This window comes from Ambystoma mexicanum, chromosome 6p (assembly GCF_040938575.1).
Source record: "Ambystoma mexicanum isolate Mex_15411 chromosome 6p, UKY_AmexF1_1, whole genome shotgun sequence".
Classification (NCBI taxonomy): Eukaryota; Metazoa; Chordata; class Amphibia; order Caudata; family Ambystomatidae; genus Ambystoma; species Ambystoma mexicanum.
The window spans coordinates 1,449,960,410-1,449,984,036 of NC_090935.1; the positions used below are offsets into that span (position 1 = coordinate 1,449,960,410).

Genomic DNA, 23,627 nt, shown 5'->3' on the forward strand with positions numbered 1-23,627 from the left:
TCGGTGTCACCTTTTTGTCCCAGCCAATGTATTTATGCACTTCCCGCCATATCAGTGTTGTGTGGGTTGCCATTGTTTGGGTGGGGATCTGACCAGGGTCCGGTAGAGACTCATGCGCTGGGATATTGTGGAATTGGATAAAATGAGGAGCCTGGATTGTTATCATTAGAAGAATCATAAGACCCATTATTAGAATCAGTACTCTGTAGAGAAACACTATCCACATTATTAGACTGCCACTTTTGCCATTTGCAAAAAATTACACTTGCACGTATTTGGAGTGCCATGGTAGTGTTTTAGACACACTGTATATTTGCACCATGATTTGCTATGCATCTAAGTTTGCATTAGAAATAGCGCTTAGGCTGAGAGAAACATATCGATTGCAGGAGAGCAGAACAAATTAGGCCTGGAATGACACACACAGGCATATTTGAAATGCACGTAGAGCCATTTAGAATGACACATGTATGCTTTGTAGAGACACATTTAGAGATATGTTTGGTATGTATGTATGTATGTTGAGTCACTTAGAATGAGTTTGCATTATAGTTCTTGGATTTGCGTAAACGCTAGGAAGCATTTAGCACGAGGCATTTGAAAGCCATTTTCTGATGGAGAAAGACAGAAGTTGGGTTTGCACTGGGCTCAGCGCGAAGAAATGTTATGGTACACTGTGATAGAAAGTATTCGTAAACATTGGCAGAGAGACACAGATAACATGAACCCTTGTCCGAGAAGGAAGCTAATCAGCTCGAGCTCTGAGCTTTGTGGAGACAACACGAGGGTGGGGGCTGTGCCAGAGAGCGACAAGGACGCATGGAGGGAGTGCTTTTGCATGAGAGACGAGGCCTAAGAGAGCATTTTGTAATACAGAGTGAGCCTACAGTGGAGTGAATGCAGAAATAGGGAATAGATGGTATTTTTCACCGCACACAGAATGGCCATGAAAGAAAGATATGATGTTCAAATGTCACGCTGACAGCACACGCAGTGACAGGACACGAGACAGGAACACACAAACAGTCTGGCAGTCATTTTGCTATATGCTGACACAGAAGGAGACATTCTTAGTATAGAATGTGAGTAACCATAGAGATATGTGCGTCAATTGAAGAATATAACCGAATGGGGAGAGGAGACTGGCACGAGTGAGACAGGAGTTGTTGAAGAGAGAGCCAGAGAGTTGCAGAGGGTTGGCTGGAGATGGTGTAAGATGGAGTACGAGATGCAATGAGAGAGAAGCAGACTGACAAGGCCTTGATGAGATCGATCTGGCAGAGAGAGAGCTTGGCAGTTGGCAGATCTTGAGAGGCCTGCCACTGACTGACCTGGCAAAGACAGAGCTGGAAACACATGCAGAATGGGATGTATGTTGTTGGCCTAGGCTGACTGATTGATAAGAATAGACACACACACACGCGCGCTTTGGGTGAAGGGGAAATCAGACAGGGGATAGTTTAGAGTGAGAGTGTGAAGATGGTGTGGATTGGGGTGGATTTGCCCATGGAGGTGATGGATGCTAGCGCTTGCATTAGACTGCATTAGAACCACACACTTGCAGCACAGGCTTGCATTAGAAACCTGAAAGGCTTATAGTCATTACATGGTAGCTTTGCACCAGAATTATAAAAGGTGCAAATTAGACATAGCATTAGAACTGCCTGCATTGTTATGCATTATGCTTAGCTGTGTGATCATAAATAAATGTATCCCATTGTTATAAATTGAATCGATTCTTTGTGTTTTCTTTGTGTGGTGTTTTATGTTATTTGTTATTCTGTTACCATTAGTAATCTAGGAGTAACACAGTGCAGATAGGGCCTGAGATACGAATGCAGCAAGGGGGGTATAATGATCCACACCCCCAATAGGAGATTGTCAAAGATTGTCTGAGACCGGAGCGCGCTTGCACAGGGGGGGGGGCAAGACGACGTTTAGGGATTTTGTTTTTTCAGACTGACAACATGTCCTGTAAAGCACTGATTTCCACCCGGATATGAGGTAGATCCCTATCCCCATGTAGGATGTCATTGACCACCGTCATCTGACTCGCCCAGTAGTATGATTACAGTGGTACATCTGGATGGATCGTTGCAGTGTCTGTAGTGCGATTCATGGATGTTCCCCACCCCACACCAAACCCCTGAGGGCACTCTCTATCTTATGGAATTCCAGCTCTGCTATCTTGTGAGGAGCATTCTGAAGGATAAATAGAAAGCGTGGTAACGGCAGCATCTTAAAAAGGGCAGCTCTTCCAAGCAGGGTCAGCGGGAGCAGCACCCAGTGCCGGGCATCTGCAATTGATCTATCCGTGATTGGATGTGATTATGGACCACGTATTCCGGGAGGTTAGTCGCTACCTGGATCCCCAAATAACGGAAATATTTGAGTTCTATGCAGTATGAGCAGTGCGGGGGGGATTGCCTAGGCCGCCCCTTTAACCAGGAAGAAAATGAATTTAGTCCAATTCACCTTCAGCCCACTAAATACCCCATATTGTTCAAGTAGGCTTGTGACCACCGGACAAGAGCGGACCGGGTCATCCAGGTTTATTACGAGATCATCCGCGTATAATTAGACTTTGTCCTCTGTGCCCTCGGGCCAGCTGAATCCCCTCGATGAGGTTGTATGGTGTAATAGTATGGCCAGGGGTTCGAAAATTATCGCAAACAACAATGGGGACAGAGGATACCTTGACGAGTTCCTCTCTCCAATTGGACGGTCCTAGAAGGCCATCCATTGACCCTGACCTCCGCCTCCGGGGACTCATACAGGAGATGGTTCCAGCTCATAAAAGTCTCCCCAAATCCCATTCGCCTCATGATCTCCCAGAGGCACTCCCATGAAACCAAATAAAAGGCCTTGTCAAAGTCAACAGCTAGCAGTGCAAGGGGTTCTTGGAGGGCCAGGGCTCTCTCCTGCAGCAGGTGTAGCCTACGGATATTCACGCGCGTTGGATCTTTGTGGCATAAAGCTGCATTGATCTGGGTTGATCAGCGAAGAGATTACTGTTTGTAGTCTGTCCGCAATTACCTTCGCAAGAATCTTGGTTTCGATGTTGATTAGTGAGATTGGGCTGAATGCGCTGCAAAGCTCTGCTTTGGCATGTCTGTTATACTGGCCTTGCGTAAGTCTGGGGGAGTATACATTGATCTTTACTGTGGAGAAACATTTTGAGCTATTTCATTTTCTCCCAGTTTTTTCCATGTCTCAATGGGAAAGCCATTAAGACCAGGCGTTTTCCTCGATTGCAATTGAGAAATTGCCGTTGCGGTTTCCGACTCCGTAATATCTTTCTCTAGTTGTGTTTTCTGTGCTGTGGTCAAACAGGGAAGTGTGATGTCGTCTAGTATGGCATTATTAATTAGTCTGACTGGGGATTTGTATAGGGTAGCGTAGTAATCTGCAAAGCCCTCAGCAATGTCACAATTCGATTGTAATAGTTTGTGTTGCGTGCTCCTCATCTCCCTGACATGTCGGTGGCTCTCATCCCTCCGCTCCAGCCAGGCCAGTATCTTGCCGGCTTTATCCCCAGTTTCATACAGCAGTGTGCGCATCTTCTAGTGCACCTGTTTAGTGTTATCTAGGGCGACGTTACAGAGATGTTCTCGGGCCGTTAGAAGGCCTCGATGCGTATCGGGCGATCCCATAAGTATGTGTTCAGTTTCTCGCTTCAGTACCTCCTGTTCAGCTGCCACCACTTTTTGTCAGTGTGCTTTTTATGAGCCGCTGTCCAGGAGAGCATTTCTCTGCAGTAAACTGGCTTATATGCTTGCCTGAGCGTTGCTGGGCTATCTACCATACTGCTATTGATTTCAAAATAGGTAGATGTTTTTGCCGCGGATATGGTCAATAAATTCTGAGAAGCCAAGGTTGTAGCTATTTAATCAAAAAACAAAAGACAATGGATGGGTATCCCCTACTTCGCTGACTGTGAGGAAGCACAATCATAATGAACAGAAATCAAGTCAGCGGGAAATATATAAGTTCACCTTAGAGACCTAGTCCTGCCATTGTGGAAATGGACACAGTACTGCCGGTCATAAAGCAGATCACCATACATCAATTAATATATACTAAACAATGACACATTTGTTGGATTTCATTTAGATCTATTTAATTCTGTGTTTTAACATATTGAAATAAGTTACAAAAACCTGTGCAATGCATAAGGTTATATCGTATAATTTAAGAAAATAAAGTGCATACTGTGGTAAAGTGCTAGTGCCAATTGTGAACCTCGGAAAAATATACATATATATATCAACAGGAAATAAATCAATCTAAATAACCTCCCACAAATGAAAAGAACAGGAGTGACTGGGGGGTATCCATAGGTGAGTGAAGGGGATCACTCAACCGGGGAAGCCCGCAGAGACTCAGGGATGATTCAAATGTGCAAACTGCATATGGATGTTAATGGCACATTCTTGAACAATACAAAGAAATCAAAATAAACTAAATTATAATGATAATCAAACAAGAGGACCAATTGAACAAAAACTCAAAACCAGAGTAAAAACACATCTAAAAGACATATACATAAAAGTACAAGAAAATCTATATACAAATTATGGATGCTGTGTGTCAACTGCGATGTCATGCAAAAAAACAATAATCAAAAGAGCATGGCATCATGAAAGATAGTAGTTTCGATGGAAGAAGTGCATCTTGCAGGAAGGTGCAGATGGAATCCATCTTCGTCAGGACAAAGCATTCCCATAAATTCAATCTTTTCTGATTCGTTAAACTGCATCATAATGGACATACTCAGATTAAGAAAAACATTTGCATCTGTAATAAAACATATTAGGTTAATACTACCTACAGTGAGAATGTTACAAAATACAGCAGCGAAAGAAACAAGATAATATCATGGGTGACGAAGTTAAAAATGATTAAAAAGTATGGTGATCCACAAGAATGAACAGACAGGGCCATGTCCAAATACCCAGGTTAAGACACGTCATGTGAACTGGTGGGGAGAAAAGGTAATTACCATAATCTCTACCCTATCTGGGGCTGGTCTCAGGATCCTGTCGAAAAGTCCAGGAAATAACGGCTCAGCCACGCCACAACAAGATCTCATAAAAATCAGATCTGTAAAACAAAGTGTCACAACACAACTCAAATTAAGGATTGCCTAAAGTCTTCAACGGTCGAAACATAGTTGCAGAAAAAGGAAGAGAAAGGGGATGAAAACGAACGGATCCACTGGTCCAAAGAAAGTCAATCTGACCAGAAGTTCAACAGATAATTGGTTCACATGGAGCCAGTATATAATCAAAAAGAAGCTGTAACACTAGACAGCCAAATATGTAAAGGGAAGCACAAAACTCATCTCCATATTTAATCAATTATACTAATGTTCAGCAGCTCGCAATGTCAGCAGCTCTCTCAAACATGGTACCGAAATGTGGCCTGAGATTTAATCCGTGTATAGGCGGTAAGCGGCACCTCTAAGGTTCCAAACGCCTACAATGTAGCCTAATGAAAATGGATAATCAAACAAAAGGAAAGGGACACAAAGAAAAAACTCTGTTGAGTGTATATATGCTCAAAGATTAAATTGCCAAAATCAAGCAATCAGCTCTGGCATATGCAAAATATGCAGAATAGCAAAATAGCATCTCAGAGGGTGTACAAAAATGGATCAGACCTGCTGCCTCACCAAAAGTGAAATTAGCCAATACAAGAACTAAATTATAAATGCAACAAAGAAAATACAAACTCGACAAGTACATGTTGGCCAGGCTAGCGGTAGCCCGAGCGCGTAGCCATGAAAGCAACCCGCCGGCCCGATGTAAAGACACTAATGCCACAATGACAGCAGCACCGAGCTCAATTCACTCCACGCTCCGCACTGAGCAAAATGTCATGTCTAACTAGAAACCGCCACTGGCTTACCTCGTCGTACAGATGCTGGCGCAGACCTTGCTCTCACACGGGAAAAACCGGAAGTCCCGGAACTGCGACTGCGCAGTAGATCTTGGTCTAGGTATACGTTGTCAACGTGTAATGCGTAATGCGCCTCAGATTGAACGGCGCGCATGGGAGGAGCAACTCGATGGTTGTCTTAATCAAGAGTGTAGTCCCAATAGCGCTGAAGCGAATGCGGATGCCGTGAAGGCTCAAATAAAGCAAAATGCACTACCATGTTAGATCGTGCTGACAGCCAGAATAAAAAAAGGAAAGAAGAGAGAACCAGAGGAATCTAAAGAAAGAAAATAAATTATAATACTGCAAAAAAGCTCTTGAACAGACCCCAAAATAGTAAAAAAGGGTTTTAGAATAGGCTTACTGGCCAAATTAATAAATGATTGAGAAAACTATAGGAGATCAATAAAAAATTATATATTTTTCCGAGGTTCACAATTGGCACTAGCATTTTACCACATTATGCACTTTATTTTCTTAAATTATACGATATAACCTTATGCATTGCACAGGTTTTTGTAAGCTATTTAATTCTGTGTTTTAACATATTGAAATAAATCTAAATGAAATCCAACAAATATGTCATTGTTTAGTATATATTAATTGATGTATGGTGATCTGCTTTATGACCGGCAGTACTGTGTCCATTTCCACAATGGTAGGACTAGGTCTCTTAAGGTGAACTTATATATTTCCCGCTGACTTGATTTCTGTTCATTATGTAGCTATTTAATCGCCACAATGTGGGAGGGGTCGGCCTATTGGTCTTCAGCTCCATCACCAGGGGCGAGTGGTCAGATATTCCCCGAGGAAGCAGGGTCGCAGTGATCGCTCTATGCATGTCCAATGCTGGGAGAAAGAAATAGTCCAGCGCTAAAAGAGAGACGCGGACACCAGAATGGTAAGAGTACTCCCATTCCGTAGGGTGAAGCTCTCGCCAGACATCGCTCAGACCAAGAGCTGAAGCGAAGGTGGCCAGTTTGGTGCGTCTCTTGGGGTTTCTACCACGTCAATGCGTGCAGTCTAGCATCACGTTCATAACGTCAATGAAGTCCCCACCAAGAACCCAAAGGTCTGACTTGTGAACAGTGATTATGGGCGTTATGTCATCCAGTAGCTCAGTAATAAGCGACAGAGGGGCATATATTGCAAGGTGCACTGTGGGGTGAAACTTTAGTAATACTTGCAACAGTACAAATCTACCCCTGGGATCCTGCACAACCTGGGAGAGAGTGAAGGGAAGCGTTTTTTTGTGAAGCAGAATCAAAACCCCTCTGGAACCCATGCAGAAACCTGCAGGCATCGCTGTATGATAGTTTGTACATCGGAAGAAGTTACATGTCGTGCCGGCCAAGTGTGTTTCGGTGAGGAGAGCGATGTCGGGGGAGTGTCTGTTAAGGAATTGCGCGACTAGACGTCATTTGATCCCAGTACTTAAACCATCAACATTCCACATGGGAATGTCAGAGATTTTACCCTATCTCTCGTCATCGCAAATTTGGGGACTTAATATGTGTCTGTTTACCAGGTAGTGTGGGGAGAGTGTCTTGTATGCATAGCGGCGTGGGTGAGTGAGTGCTTGGTTAGAATGGACAGATGAATTTGGAAACAAGAACAACAATGACAAAAATCCCTTCCCCCCTCCCTATACTTCATCCCAACTCGAAGCATCTGTCGCCCGAACCTAGCTGACAGGCGAAACAGTCAGCTATCAGGAACCAAACAAAACTATACAAACAGCACTACCAGACGTAACAAACCAGGTGGACCAGGCAGTGTAGGCAGTCAAACCTCAGGGTGGGGGGTGCATCGGCCGCACAGCATTAACACGAAACGTGGCTGCTGCTGTTGCACCTTCATTTCAGGAATCCAGGACACGCCTTTCAATTGGTGTGTCCTCGGTCAGTGGCATTATCATCCTGGTCCCCACGGCTCCATTTCGTTTGTCATTGTCTATGGGTGATGGTGATTCAAGTTCCTGTTCATGCGGCGGTAGGTCCGGTGGAGGCCATTTTGGGTTTAGGTATGGGTCTGTTGTTCATTCTTTGCCCCTTGTCTGGACTCCAGTAACCCTCAAGGTGTAGCTCTGCCCATCGCCACACATCTTTAGGATCTGTGAAGTGCACTGTAATGCCTTTGTGGTATATCTTGAATTGCGCCGGGAACAGCAGCCCATATTTGACATTCAGGGATTGCAAGTGTTTCTTGAGTTGATCGAAGGACTGTCTAGCTCGTTGCACCTCCCTGGTGTAGTCCGGAAGAAGGCAATTCGGGACCCATTGTATGTAATTGATCCTTTGGCGCGGGCCATTTGGAGAAACGCCTCATGGTCTCTATAGTTCAATAGTTTGGCAATTATTGTGCGTGGTGGTGCACCTGGAATGGGTCCTCTGGTTGGCATACGGTGAGGCTGTTCAATTGAGAAGATGTTGGAGAATGTCTTGGGTGCAAACATGTCTCATAACCATTGTTCGAGAAATAGTTCCTTGTTTGGCCCCTCTGTCTTCTCAGGCAGAGCCAGGATGCGGACATTGTTGCATCGTGATCTGCCCTCTCCTTCATCCACCCATTTTTCCATCATTTTCAGGCGTGCCATTATCCTCAACATTTGCTTTTCCATGGCACGAAGTCAATCCTCGGTGCCAGATATGCAGTTTTCAGCTTTGCCTGTGCGAGACGTTAGTTGTTGGAGGTCTGCACTAATACCATCCATCTTCTTTTCCATGGAGATGCGGGAATTGGCGATGGCGTTCAGTACATCCTTTGGAGAGATGGTGTCTTCCATTTCTATCGTGTCATTGTATTGCGTTTGTACGGTGGGAGCACTCATTGCAAATGTCGCGTATTGCTCCATTCTGCTTTGGTGGATGCTTTCTTAAACTTGTCTTTGACCATGGTGAGTTGCCTTTTGGAGTGGGCCATCACTCAATCCACTTTGGGTACGAATGTGGTACGAGAGTCTGCAGAGGCAGTACAGTCTTAGTTGTTGGCACAGTGCGTTATGCGGGAGTCTTGTTGTTGTGACGGGGCTGGGGCGCCTGGTCAGTCTCACTTCGGGCTTCCGGCCATGCTAGGAATCTAGCGCGCGTCACCCAGTCACCCAGTGACCCAAACAGGGAGAGGTCACGTCTAGGTGGGTGCACCAGATGTTGTTACAGTGGTGGGTCCACACTTTACCACGTCTTCTCAAGCACGGCCACCCAACTCCGCACATCGTCGGTTCAAGCCGGTGATGGTACAGTTCCAATTGACCCCAGGGGCAGGGGTTATTCCGGTTGCCAATGTGCGTGCCGAGTGCCCACTGTGTCATGTTTCGGCAAAAGACCACACTACCTGCAAAGGCTCCCCAACATGTCTAGAAGAGCATCAGAAATCTCACCCCAGGCAGTTTTTCCCACTGACCCACAGTTATGTGTCCACATCTGGCAATAGCCTTCTTACCGCAAAAGGTTGTGTTGCGTTTTCAGGGCTCCAGCACTAGCTAAGCGACATAAGGTGTTGTGTTCATATGATGCAAACTGCCCCTGGTCGTCTCTTATCTGTATGTTGATGGTGTTGAAATGTTTTCTACGCATATCGACATAATCAGGTTTCTTGTATTGAATGTTCACAATATCATTGTTTCCTTTAATCTCAATGGTTCTAAGTATTGGGGTATAGCTATCCCCCACCCTTTCATACTCCACAATGTCGATAGTAAAGCAGTAAACTATAAAAAAAAAAAAAAACATTTTTGGCGTATGTATTGTCCCATGGTGGCTCTTTACTTCCAATGTGTTGCACAGTTCCCAGAAAACCTAACGGATGCACCCGGACCATGAAAAAAAACGTTCTGCTGGTGCGGTTATAGGTGTAGCGTTGTATCAATGTGCTTGGGTATGATTGATACAGCTTTGTTGATAACTCTGACAAGTACCTGTATATTTGGATAATACCCCTCGAGAAACCCACCTGGTCAGAGCCTCAGAGGATTTGTTCGTATTATGATAAACATGGCTTCAGCTAGGGCTAAAGTGTCCCATGATCGGACGTAATGAACTTCAAGAAACACCACCGTCCACTGACCGTTCAAATGTACGTGTTTGAACAGCTTCACTGTAAAGTTGGATATTTTGTTCCCTGGAAATGTCTCGGCTGAAACGTTGCTGGGGAGCATAATATAAAAAGGTGTAGACTCCATACCGTCCCGCTACACACCCGTGGCCTCTAGGGATCCAGCGGACTCCCAACTGTTGAATTTGTCAGGCCACCTAAGCCTATTAACTAGATGTTATTTCCTAGCTCCACAACCTTTACTCTTTATGACATTTTGTTTCTATAAACTCACTGTTGGTGTTTACTCACTTTCTGGATCTCCTCCCTATAAAAAAACACCTTAAACTGCCTCCCCTGTATAATCAATTAAACTGCATATATAAAGACCTTCCTGCTGAGCCACTCCATCTACGATAAATATCTTGTTGTTGTAGTTCTGCTCGTAAAGACGGCCTTGTGTTTTGAAATCCGCACATGATCCCCCTTTTTAAGGGGCGTTAAGTGTCGTCTTTTTAAAAAGTCTTTCGCTGTACAGTTTTTTCCAGACCTCCAGTGAATTCTGCTGTGTTGCATCAGCTGAGGTGGTTTTAATAGATCTTTGATGCGTGTTGTAATACACTTTTATAAATGCGGGTAACGCCTCCACATATAAATGGGTGTTTTACGCATGAAGAATTGCCAGAGCTGTGTTTTAAAGGTACGTATAAAACATTCTACAATAGAGGCTTTAACTTCGAGGTGTGTTACAAAGAGATGCACCCTGTGCTGCTTTAGAAGGACCTGCAGTTGTTTATTTAAAAACTCTTTAACAGCGCCCGTCTATAGTTTAGCCGGGACTCTGCCTTTGTAAAAGATGCATTTGAAAGCCATTTCTATGCTGTAGCCGGTCTTGTTCTTTAAAGTAGGGGTGTACCGAACTTCGGCTTTGAGTAAGTATTCGGCCGAAATTCGGCTAAAAAGTAATTTTTCGGTTTCGGCCGAATGCATTCTTGAAGCCTTACTCGAAGCCGAAGTTAACACACCATAAATTCCTGCACTGAAAAGACCTGCTCCCATATAAAAGCAACTTGTTCCGTTCGTCTTGTATGCAGAGCTTAAACACAGCAGTTGCTGCACAAACCATATGAGTCAATGTCAATAGATGTCAGTCGAGATGCACACAAAAGAACTTGCATTGCTTGAAAAACTGAGCTGCTAGGACTACGAGCATGAGCCATGTTTATATCGCGTCCCTCCTGTTGCCACCAATCCAGTCACTTTTAAAATATGGATCTTATGCACAACTCGCTTAGAAACGCCTAGCAGCAAGGCTCGATTGATTTCCTGAAGGCACCTCCTGCGCCTGGGAAATCGGATTGGAGGGCTGACGCACATTTCTCTCTCTAAACAGGACTTGCAGTTGCACGCAACCAGTTCGCATTGCTTTCCTAAGTGGGGCGGGACGGGCATGGCAAAGGAGGGGAGGGGCACTTTGATATCCTCCCAGCCCATTGAAATCCAGAGTCCCCAGGAGGTTGTTGTGCCCTAGGGTGTGGGAGAGAGTCTGTCTCAGTCTCATTGCACTGCATAACAGCTCAGAGCTTCAGGCTCCTGATAGGCACTGTGCTCACAGTGACTATCGCCCCCTGCAGGTGCACCCACTAACAACTAATGCCAGCCCCCGCCTCAATGGCGCTGGGCAGGCAATGATTATTGGCATCTGTGTGGCTGTACAAAGAAGTGGCCCCTTAAGCATGTGTTGCTGGCTGCATTGGCGAATTGCAATAGCAGTTAGCCTACTGAACGTTCTTCAGTTTATGCAGGCTCACTCTGCTAACGGCTGCAAAGTAAATGTGCACAATGCTGCATCTCTGTGCCTATTTGCAAGGCATGAATATGCGTGATCTCCTTGCCTGCCCCCTAATTGTTTGGCCACTTGCAGAGATAAGCACATCAGTTTTGAAAAGTTTTATAAATGGATACCATGGCTACAAAATGTCCGCCAAATTGAAGTTACACAAATGCAAACACAGAAAGTGTAACCCAATTACAAAAGGAGCTAATGGAATCCCGTGACCCTCCAGGTCCCAGCACACAAAACTGGAACCATCAAGTCCACTTCACATAACTATAGGGCTGGGGGCAGGCACACTTCTCGTGTCTTCGCAAGTGACTAGGGGGGTTGACTTGCCATTGTCCTAACAGATTTATGACTAGATGTGAAAAGATATTTCTTCATAGAATATAATATCTTTGAAAGGGAAGGAATGGCAAGTTACCTTGTAAAGCTTTAATGAAAGGTTTGTTTGTTGCAAGTACCTTGGAACATTGAGCCTGTGAATGAAAGTTCCCATTGGGACAATTTATAAGCACTATGATATGATATGGCATTTATAACGCGCCTATACACAAGTGTTTGTATACACTGTGCATGTCCTTCACTGAAGTCCTGTTAAAACAAGCATTGGCAAATCCAACAGCTTTTATATGCCCAGGTACTCGTACCATTTTGCACCTGCAACCATCAATAGCCAGTTAATAACACTACGGCGGTGCAGGGCAAGTGCCTTTCCCATGCCTACACAAAAGCCAAAACGACTATTCGGCTCACTATTCGGCTCCGGCCGGATAGTAAATTTACTATTCGGTACACCCCTACTTTAAAGCCTCAGCATGAGCATATCTTGATAAAACATTGATGATGGCTAGAATATAGTGAAAACCATAATTGTCTTGGTGGAACTTGCTAAAATCCATAATATCTACCTGTCATTGTTGATCGATGTCAGGTACGACAGTAATTTGCTGTTTTAAATGTTTTGGGACTGGCTTGTGCAGTATGCAGGCCTCCTCCCCCGAAAGCCATGCCTTGAGTGCTCCCTGTGACACCTTCTTGCCATCAGTTTGCAGTTTACAGCACAGGCTGTCAACCCCTCCATAACTACCAACACCTCCTTCATTATAATATATTTTCAACATCTTCAAGCCAGACGTGTTCGTCCAATAACCTCTAAACTATAAATACACAGCCAGATTTGATAAACAGCTTTTTATTAACATTTAAAACATGTATTTTTATTCAAAATGTATTTGCATTAAATAGTTTGGGGTTTGTCATTTGCTTCGCGATTATCAGTCCTTGTACAGATTCCCTAATACATGGGATTACTGAACGGACACATTGCACCTCACTGCCTAGATAAACAAACATGTCGACATTCCGTTAGGTGTTCGATTAGCTATAATAATACCCTCCAACTTGCAAACTGAGGGTTATTCGCTGATTGTATAGCCCACAATGTTTTAGACACGCATTGTGTAGTCCCTTCGCCAATCATTATCTTTGTCAGTGGCTGCGTCAAGCGCAGCACATGTACAAGATGTTTAGAGCTCAACAGGTAACATATTTTTTACATAGCACATTATTAGCATAAGATATTTCCAAACATTCGTGAGCATTCTTTTGGGGATCATCAGTTTCATGCCTGTAGCACCATCTGTAGTGCTGTTTTAAACACGCCCCAGCCACTATTGCCATAAACGTCTGGGTAGCTGGAATATCAGCGTGACAAAGAGCTAGCGTGTCTGTGTCGGTCTCCATTAGCGTGACACATTCCTTACACAGACTGTTATCACAATCCCCTGGATTTCAATTTGTCTTGAACAGAACAATAAATAATAACATTGTCTTTAAGGCTATCGCTCTCCATTAGCGCAACACAGTCCTTCCATAGGCCATAGGCTATTATAGGTAGGTGGTGGGTTTTCCAGTTGCTTTAGCAAACACAATAAATGTGAATAGTCTTTGCTACATCTTGACGCTCCTCACTCCCGCACACGGGAACCTGTTTTTCATCAAGTCCCCGGAGGCAGGGGCAGTTTCCGGCCTCATCACTGCATCCGCCTGCAGAGCCATAGATCCAGGATCCCTGCCTTCGGAGCCCACATCGGCTACAAATAGTTGCTCCACAACCACTTTGTCGTCATCCCAAAACTCTTTGGGTTCATAGTCAGCCATCAAATCCTGAGCATCTTCCAACCCATCATACACCCGAAAACAATTCGATATATGACTATCCTCGAAACCCTCCGGACTTCCTGGGGGTGCTTTCCCCTTGTCATAACTGTAGCTTGTCATAACCACTGTTTCCTGATTATCACAACTCATAGCCCCTAAAAAGCTGAAAGATCGCTTGTGTTTTCCACCCCTACAGCAAACACTAGTTATCCAGGTTGTAAACTCCTACCCCCCCGACCTCGTCATAGCCTTAAAACCAGCCCTGACCTATTTATAGCTTGATAATTTTATATCAAATCTATAGCCATCTCTCTAGCCTGTGTCCTTCACATTATAACATCATGATGTCATCTACAGAATGCATAGCTGCTTCCTATCACTTTAAAGACCAAACCCGCTCCCGCATCATCGCTGCATCACTCTCCAAAACCCTACGTTTACAGTCTCTGTCTTCAGAGCTCACTCCGCCCTCATTGCTCGGCCAAGCAGCGCTGCAATACATTGCTCCCACCTTTACATCATTTTTACATAAAATGTATATTCAGTTTATATCAAAACTGATATAAATTATACCCACTTGACATCAAATATACATTTGACATAAAAACGATATCAAACATGATTTATTTTTATATCAAATGTATATTAAATTGATATCAAAGCTATATCAAAAGGGGGCGGGACTAATGACACAAAGTGGGCATTCCCACTTGTCAAAATTTACTTGATATGAAAAGGTGGCCCCATTAACTACTGATATACACGGTACCCCTTAAAAGCCAGACACCAGATGAGGCTCCATTTGGAACTAATGCAGCCCATTGTGAGTTGGGACTGCATGGAATGGGGTAAATAGGAAATCTTACATGGGGTAAGTAACAAAAAATAGAACAAAAGACTGCTGTAATGTTTTGAATTGCGCCTTTTAATTAGATACAATATATTCACTGAATTAATGTTTATCCATTCAGTTGATTTGCTTGGTATAGTTTTACTGAATATTATTCAATCGTTGCAACTTATGCACTGAATTAACGTTTTCATTCAGTTGTGCTAAATTGAGTCCTCTTTGGTACTGTTAGTGCTGTATTTTACTTTTGCTGTAAAGTTCCTCTTTCTTAAAAAATATTTTCTTCCTTGATATATCCTCTTTAGTCTTTCTTGATTAATCCTCAAATTGCTTTTTCTTAAAGAATCCTCAAAAAAATCCTCAGATTGCTTTTTCTCAAAGAATCCTCGACACGTGTTTCCCTGTCTTATGTTGGGACGGTTCTTCAGGAGGTTCTCGATTGGGTTTCATGGAGTTCTAAAGAGCCGTTTCCATTGTGTTCTTTAAAATACTGAGAGGGAGTGAAACCTTGGGTCGTTTGTATAGTTTCCTTTTATATTCAATGGTTATATTGAAGTTTCAAATTGTTTTTTCATTCTGTAAAAATCAAACGGTTATTTTCTGTTATTAGTTCTCCGTGCTAACAATTTCATCAACATAATATAGGTTACTTGTAGTTTCTTTGAGAACATTTTTTAAAAAACATTGGTTTTACCAGTACTTGATGATAACATTTATATTTTCTTTCATTGGCTTAACAAGCAAATGTTTCTTTGACGACATGCATAGAAAAATGTGACTCTTTGCATTCAAGAGAAGACATAATGTGAATACCTTCACTCATGGTTTGTTTGCATCTTGTTTGAGCGTTCCTCCCTCTGGTCTTGTGTTTCTGTAGAAAATATTACGCTCGTATTTAATATTTCGCAGATGACTGTTAGTAGTATACATAATTTGTTGTCTTCTTTCTGAAAATATGAGTTTACAAGGTTACCTATATGCAATGTTTTGTAAAGAGAGATTTCATTCATTACCTTTTTTCCTGTTTTGCGGCACACGTCTTACACGTCTTGCTATGCGCTGATCATCGTTAGTGCTTCATTAGTCACATGACTCATTATATTTTCATTGCGTGATGACGTATGACGTTGCGTTTATTAGATGGCACCATTTTACATTGGGACTGATTCCATGTTTTTCCTTTGCAAGGTGAATGGAGAACGACTATTTCGTAATTGAGTATTTTGTTTAGAAAAATCCAAATAAAGTTAATGTGGATGTATTATTCCTCAAGTGTTGGAAATTGTGATTTAATTTATAGCAATTTTATTTTTCCTTTCGTATTTATAGTTTTTTGATGTAGCTTATATGTTGTTTTAAACTTAACTCAATGGATGGAACTCAACTCGTGATGCCTCTTTTAGACGAGGCATTTGTTGATTGATAATTATTGCAGCTATTTACAGAAAGTGATGCATCTCTTGATCTTTGTTTAGACCAGTGAAACATGTGTCCAATGAACATATCCAAAACGCTTCTCTTTTTCTTAAAGTTATTTCAGTTATTTCAATGTCCCCTCCTCTCCGATGTGGGAGTATTTTTTTGATCCCAAAACATTTTAGCTTAGTAAGTTCTTGTTCTTGATGATTCCATCGAAAATGATTTGACAGCGGTGTTTGTGAGTCTTGGTTCTTGATTGATCTTATATGTTCTCCTATTCGTGTTTTAAGACTTCTGATAGTACTTCCTATGTAGTATTTTGAACATATACATTTGATTCCATAGACAATGGGGTAAGTACCCCAGGATTATCATTAAGCATGCCCCGTGAAAGTCTTTGGTAATTAATCACAATGTTTCCTCCATCATAAAGGTGACTGTAACTTTGATGTTGCAGTAAACATGTGCGTTTTGTGTAAATTGTATGAGGTAGGATCACACATTTTTTTTTCAAGCAAAGGAAAGAAAAATAAATCCCCTATTCACAAATGGCGCCAAAATGTGTGCATCATAAATGCATTTATTCTGATACCCTTTTCTTCCTGCACGTGTGCGTGCCTAGTCACAAAATGGTTGGATATTAAAATGCTTGGGAAAGCAATGCATTCCCTTGTTGAAACAGTCTCTGGGGAAGGCGTTATACACAAAAGGGGGATTGGGAACCCTTCCTGCATGAACTTTCAATGCATGTTTTCATTTTAACCCGTTGCTTACATAGGGTAAACAAATTACTACATGCAGAAAAAATATGCGGTAGTAATACGTTTTCAAATGTATGTTCTTTTTTTACCAACTTTGGGCCCGATTCTCATCAAGGTGTTAAGTACCGAAAGGACGTTAAAAGGGTTAAAAGGATTAATGACCTTTTTGGTATTCTGATGGTGGCGCATTCTTCCGAAGGAATGCGCCACTTTCGGAATACATGTGGCGGTTTCTAGGATGGGTTGGAAACCAACCTAGCAACCGGCACATTTGTAAACTGGCTTTTTGGAAGCCTATTCTTGTGGCACTCCTCCGGTTTAATATGTGTGTTAAACTAGCGCACATATACGGTACCTTTTTGGTGCCGTTAAATTGGAGGAGTGCCACAAGAAGCCTTGTTTGGTGCAAATGGAAGTGTCCATATACACCGTGATGTATATGGTCACTTTCATGTACACCAAAGCAAGCAACGTTGAAGCTGCTTGCTTTGGTGTACATGAAAGTGTTCATATACACTGCACGGGTGTATATGAACACTTTTATTTAAACCAATGCGAGCAGCTTCAACGTTACATTGTGCAACGTTGAAGCTGCTGGCTTTGGTGTAAACGAAAGTGTTCATGTACACTGCACGAGTGCATATGAACACTTTCATTTACACCAAAGCCAGCAGCTTCAACGTTGCAGGATGAAAGCCAGCAGCTGCAACGTTGCAGGATGCAACGTTGAAGCTAATTGCTTTAAATGAAAGTGTTCATATACACCATAGGGGTGTATATGAACACTTTCCTATACACCAAAGTAAGCAGCTTCAACATCCTGCAATGTTGAAGATGCTCACTTTGGTGTATCGGCAGCATTTTCGTTAAATAACGATAATGCTGCCGAGATTCTGCACTCCATTAGAAACAGGCGGATTACAGCAAAAGCACTGTCATGCTTTGCGATGACGCCCAGGCCCACTTCAGAATAGCAGTCGTGCCTGGGCGTCACGAAATGGCGCAGTGAATCGTGCTATTTAGCACGTTCACTTTGCCATGATGAGAATCGGGTCCTTTGTGTCCAGAATCCTATTATAGATCCTGGACTAGACAAATACTGCATGTGATAGCGGCGGCCCCGCAACTGCAGTATTTCTTACTTTTCACCTGTCCTAGAAGTGAGTCTGTTGTAGAAAGAGGAAATTACCCCTTTGTTTCTGCAGTTCAGACAGCCCCTTTTGATATATACATTCATTATATAAGCCATTACCTTTGACAATCACTATCTAGATGTTCACTGTTACTGTTTCTTCTTGTCCTTTGAGCATGTTCAAATCGCCCGAATTATGCCAATTTATAAATACTGTTCTTCTGTCAAGTAAGCTGCGCGCATGCATGTAAGAGTTCACCCAGTTTTTAGAGCCTCTTCTTTCAGGTCTTAGGTTCACACACATAATTGAGAACCACAATCAAGTGGTAGGGACAAAAATGAATACACTCAACAACTGGACATTCAAAAGATGGCCCAACACTGGCTAAGGGTACCATTATCATATGCCTTTTCCAGGTACTCTTCCGAAAAACCCAGGTTTCCATGGGAAGGGTAGAAAACGAGGCAGAAGCTAGGAGAGAAAGCGGGTTATATACAGGGAGCGATGAACAGAGAAATGGTTTGCAGTAGGGCAACAAAAGGAATGGTAGTTTGTGAGGTTACCCTCAGGGGAAATCTTATTTCACATTCATGAAGTGTTATTCTCAAATAAGGAGAGAACACCATTCAATATTATAAATAGCCGTATTTCCCTTGAGAGGCGTCATTATCACGAAATAATGTCCCACCGCCAATGTAAGGCCTGAGGGGAAGTCTGGAGCCATAAGCTAGAGCAGTGCCTGATCACACTATTCACAAAGACATTATAATACATTGTAATGTGGATAATGTGAACGTTTTGTAATAATCCAAACACATAATAATAAACAATTTTAAAAAAGGTATTATAATTCAGTCTCTGAAAGGTCACTTCTAATGTAAGGTGTCGATTAACACAACAGGAGAATACACCAGTACCCATGCACGTGAAGTGAATGGTTGTGATGGTGAAATAAATCACATTGGATTAATAGGGAGTAATGTACATTGAAAAACGTGTCAGTAAATTCCATGTGATTTTATTTGAAAGCATGCATTAGGTGGAATGTAAAAGTAAATGGTGTATCTGTACAAAAGTGGAATCATGTTTCCATGTTTCTGCTTTTTAGTACGTTGTCTGTCACGTTGAAGAAGCAGTGAAAAAAAGATCCTCCCAAAGGGTGAATGTCTTGTTGAAAACCAATCCTACTTGGCAACAGCATGGCTCTTTCTTGAAGGCAGAACAATGTTGCTCCTTAATCACACAGTGAATACTAATAGTTGTTTACTACATGTTAAGCAATCTCATTGGCTGAGAGGAGGGGACATATTAACCTCTATGTGCAAATTAAGGCTTATAGACAGAGGGAAGTGTCATTATCGCAGAATGCTTACTCCTCACAGGCCCAAGGTTGCGCAAGGGCCATTATCCCAAGCAATAACGGCCCATCCCGAGGTTTGGAGGGGTTGGGCCTTGAAGTAGAGATTGGATCCAAAGTGGGCCCAAGGACGAGGATTGGCCTTGAAGTGGGAATTAACAGGTATGGGTCAGGAGATAGATATCCGCCTCTGGTAAGTGATTGGACTCAGCAGGAATGGGCCTCGGGATGGGAATGTTTTGCATGGCAGACCCCTGGATGGTCAAGGGATCTTGGAGCAGCGATGGGCCTCGTGGGACTTAGGCAGGGAGGTGGCCCGAAGGAGAGGGATCGGCCTAGGAGAATGTTTTGTTAATTTAACTTTGACCAAGAGAGCAGTTAAACTGTGTCTCTAATGTACAATGTCATGATGTTAGAGCTTGTTGATTACATTATAAGAGGCTACTTACGAATTTACTGGCCGATTCTGAGACTACTCACTGTAAATCATGTCTTCCATGTAACCATTGATATGGCAAAAAACAAACCAAATGTATTTATAATGGGAATTTGGTTTCCCATGTGATATTCATTAATTATACATTGCAGGGTATTGTAAGTGATATAGCCTCTAGCTTTCGGAAATATATGTGATTCTTCTGTCATCGACAGTATAATATTGAGCTGGCCACAAATAGCTAGAAAATATCATGATAGACTATAGAAGGTCTAATTTTTTCAAATGCCAGCTCTACCTTTGTTGCCAAATCGTTTAAACAGCCAATTCACATTGTTCCTGTATTTTCATTACCAGGCCTCTTATGGGGAGAACCATCTCTGTGGCAACTACGAGTGGCTGACCCCTTCCTATCCCAATGCTCACCACACTGCTAGCCGTGTGGCCACCAGGAGCCAGAGCTACCTCAAGCTGAAGTCCATGCCCACCACCATGAAGTGCAACCAGGAGGAACTAGTCACCGCCCACTACATCTTAACACCTGAGGGACTGGGAAATGCAGAGCAAGTGAAGTTCTACTACCTGGTATGGAGGATTTGTTGGCATCCAGTGAAGTGTGCTGATTGGTTTAAGGAAAAACATCTAAGGGGGGGGTGGAATTGGGCACAAAGCTTGAAAAGCCTAGCTGTGAACCTATTCATGACTAAGAGAGTGAGTCTGGGAGCATACTGTCTAGTATATTTAGTGTTTGGCCAAATACTAAATAGGTTGTCATGTTTTCAGCCATGGCTAAATAGTGCTTATATATGTTTTTTCAGGCAAACTGCCATTTTGGCGCCTACTCTCTTGGATTAGGGTCATATTTTCTGCTGATGTGGCTCGTCTGGCACCCCTTGGGGCACCCTGCTGGTGCTATCCTTCTGGTAGCTGCCTAGTAATGCCTCACTAATGGTTGCGTTATAATTAAAGCAAGAGCCAAACTTGATAATCACACTTTATGAAATAAGTATGGCTCGGGCACAGTCAGTCATATTTTATATTGCTCTCCCCATGAAGTACCTGACTCTGCCGAAGCCCCAGTAGTCTTTCCGAGGCCTCTACCCATTGCAATGATGTTAGATCTCCCCATAGGCCTGCCACCTCTCCCTACCCTTCCTTCTCTCCACCTCACAAACATATGCAAGTGCAGCGTCCTACAGAGAGTTCAGGGATAATGATTATGGGTTATCTGGGACCCAGCCTGAGCACTTGACAAAATGTGGGAAGGCCAACCTGGTATAGACAGACAGGAAATGGGGAAGCAAATATCAACGGCAGGAACACCGATCAGAATACACTGTCCAGGAAAATCTAAGTGAATGCAAACATCAATACTGGAGACTTGAATAGAAGCCCTGGGATCATATCTCTCCAGCTCTGAAATCTCACCATTTGCTCCCAGTAGATGCAAGGATCACATTTAAAACCCTCTGCATTGTCCACAATGCTTTCTGGGGCCTGGGTCCAAAATACCTTCAGCTATCCCTCCGTAAATACCTCCCCCCTCTCGAGCTCTTCGCTCCTCTACCTCTAACTCCCTCAGGGTCAGTCGTTTTTCTAAGAAACAAGCTGGGGTAGATCTCTGTCTTTGGCTGGGGCCTCCCTCTGGAACAGCCTCCCTGCCACACTAAAACTTGAGGAAAGCCATCTCTGGTTCTGGAAGCACCTCAAGACCTTCCTCTTTGCTTCTGCCATCGGCCCCGTCTCCCCTGCTGATCTGTTCTATCTTGGCACTGTGCACCCAGACACCCTCTGTCCTCTGGGCCCAGGTTCCTGCTCACCCTGCCACCCTACTGGTCTGCCTCCGGGCCACCCTTTGCACTGGGGCCTGTATCTGTACCCATACAGCCCCCCTTTTCCTCCTGCACTTATCAGACCTCCCTTGTCTGCTGCCTTAAACTCAGCACTTTCCAATTGCTGGCTGCACTACCACTTTTGTTGATTTTATAATTTATTTATTATTGTTTATCATCTTTCTCCTTTGCTCTGCACTTTCCACTTCTCCCCCTTCCATGCACTTTCCCCTCCCCCTCTCCCATGCACTTGTGTGTTCTCAATGTCACTGGGCCTAAATCGCTGTTTTGTTCTCCCGTTCCCCTCCCTTGCTTTGTCGCGCTCTGAAACACCTGTGTATGAGCGCGATATAAATAAAATATAATATCATATCATAAATCAGAACATCTGTTAGTGACAGGTTTGCACAAAATAGCACAGATTTGTATTTATATACACAGCAGGGATGGCAACGCAGTGAATGGGTTTTCACATGTATTGTTAAATGCAAACTCTATTTACAATACTTACAAAATACTGAATGTCTTTCCATTATAGCAGATGTAACGCATACAACGTCAAACCTTTTATATTTAAAAAAAATGTATTTGTGTTGGTTGTAATACAACCTTTCAATGGTTAGTTTATTTTCTCTTTCAAGCCAATTCTCATTATACATTTAATTTCAGCAAGAAATGTATTGGTGCTATGTTCAGAGAAATATGGTTTGCATTAAATATCTTGAGCCACATTTGTTTAGACGACAATATCCTGAATTCTTGAAAGAATTTGCGAAAGAATTCCTTCTTCATGATGGTTACACTTGTGCATACAACCACAAGATTAAAAGATTTTTAATTGACGTGGGATTGTTACAAAATCTGCACGAGTAGGAGGATGTTCGATCCTTCGATCTCAAGGCTAGAATGGCTTTGGTAGGCCATAGATCAAAGCGAAGTCGCATGAGGTTGTTTCGATATTTAGGATCTGGACATTTTTTAATGTATTTTGGAATTTGCTTTCAGTGGTTTAATGATAAAGTTGCCATTCTTAAATGCCTTATATTTATGGCAGTTATCCCACAGGATTCCCCAATCACATTGGTATAGTTTTACTTTTGCGCAATCGGGATTATGTACAAGTAAGCTCTCATCGATATTCACTTTTTCCATGGTCAAACAGTGCGTCTTGCAGGAGTCTAGAGCTGTATCATACTTATTCATGAAGCAATTTGCAGTAGCTGGAAGTAGGGTTAACTGATGCTCTTCTTGCATTAGACACTTTCTGTACAGGGCCAATGTTGGTCAATCTACTACCGTTTGAAGAGACACCAGACCTAGCTTGAAACAAATTATCTGTATGGGTACACTTTTTGGAAGCGATAATAACGTTTTCCAATAGAACCCTTCAAGGTTTTTCCTTTTTGTAATTATGAACAAAACACGTTGTTCACATATGAATAGAAATGAATTCAAGATTTTCTTCTTACACACATTTTATCTCCTTTTTTCTCAAACCACAAGCTCTTTGAGCTGCTGTCCTGCATGTGACAGCAGGGTTCTCTTTCTCTGTGCTCTGAAATAGCCTGGCACTAAAACAAGCTGGCTCCGAAGGATTAGGCAAATAATACAACACAACGAATTATGTAGGTCTACAAGGTACTGCCAAACAAACTTAGGGTGCCTTTCAACGTAAGCTTGCTTTTGTGGGATAAAACCAGGGTATTGATCAAAATGACACTTACATGTGACTTTCAGGACTCCTATCCTAGTCTCCCAAATTCCCAAAGCACTGGGGCCAAGCCATCCCACAATCCGGTGCAGGAGCAACGAATAATGAGCTTTAAGAGTCAAAGACAGATTTTAGCAGCAGAATTAACGTATTTAC

At 42.8% G+C, this 23,627-nt stretch overlaps 1 protein-coding gene across 1 annotated transcript in view; it reads left to right on the plus strand.

The window, feature by feature from the left end:
- LOC138510506 (alpha-2-macroglobulin-like) overlaps nucleotides 1-23,627 on the plus strand; it is a 1,041,624-nt gene that overhangs the window by 342,108 nt on the left and 675,889 nt on the right. Inside the window, exon 12 of the mRNA XM_069626208.1 lies at nucleotides 20,286-20,513. Coding sequence (XP_069482309.1) covers nucleotides 20,286-20,513 — 228 coding nt within the window. The remainder of the gene's footprint in view (nucleotides 1-20,285; nucleotides 20,514-23,627) is intronic.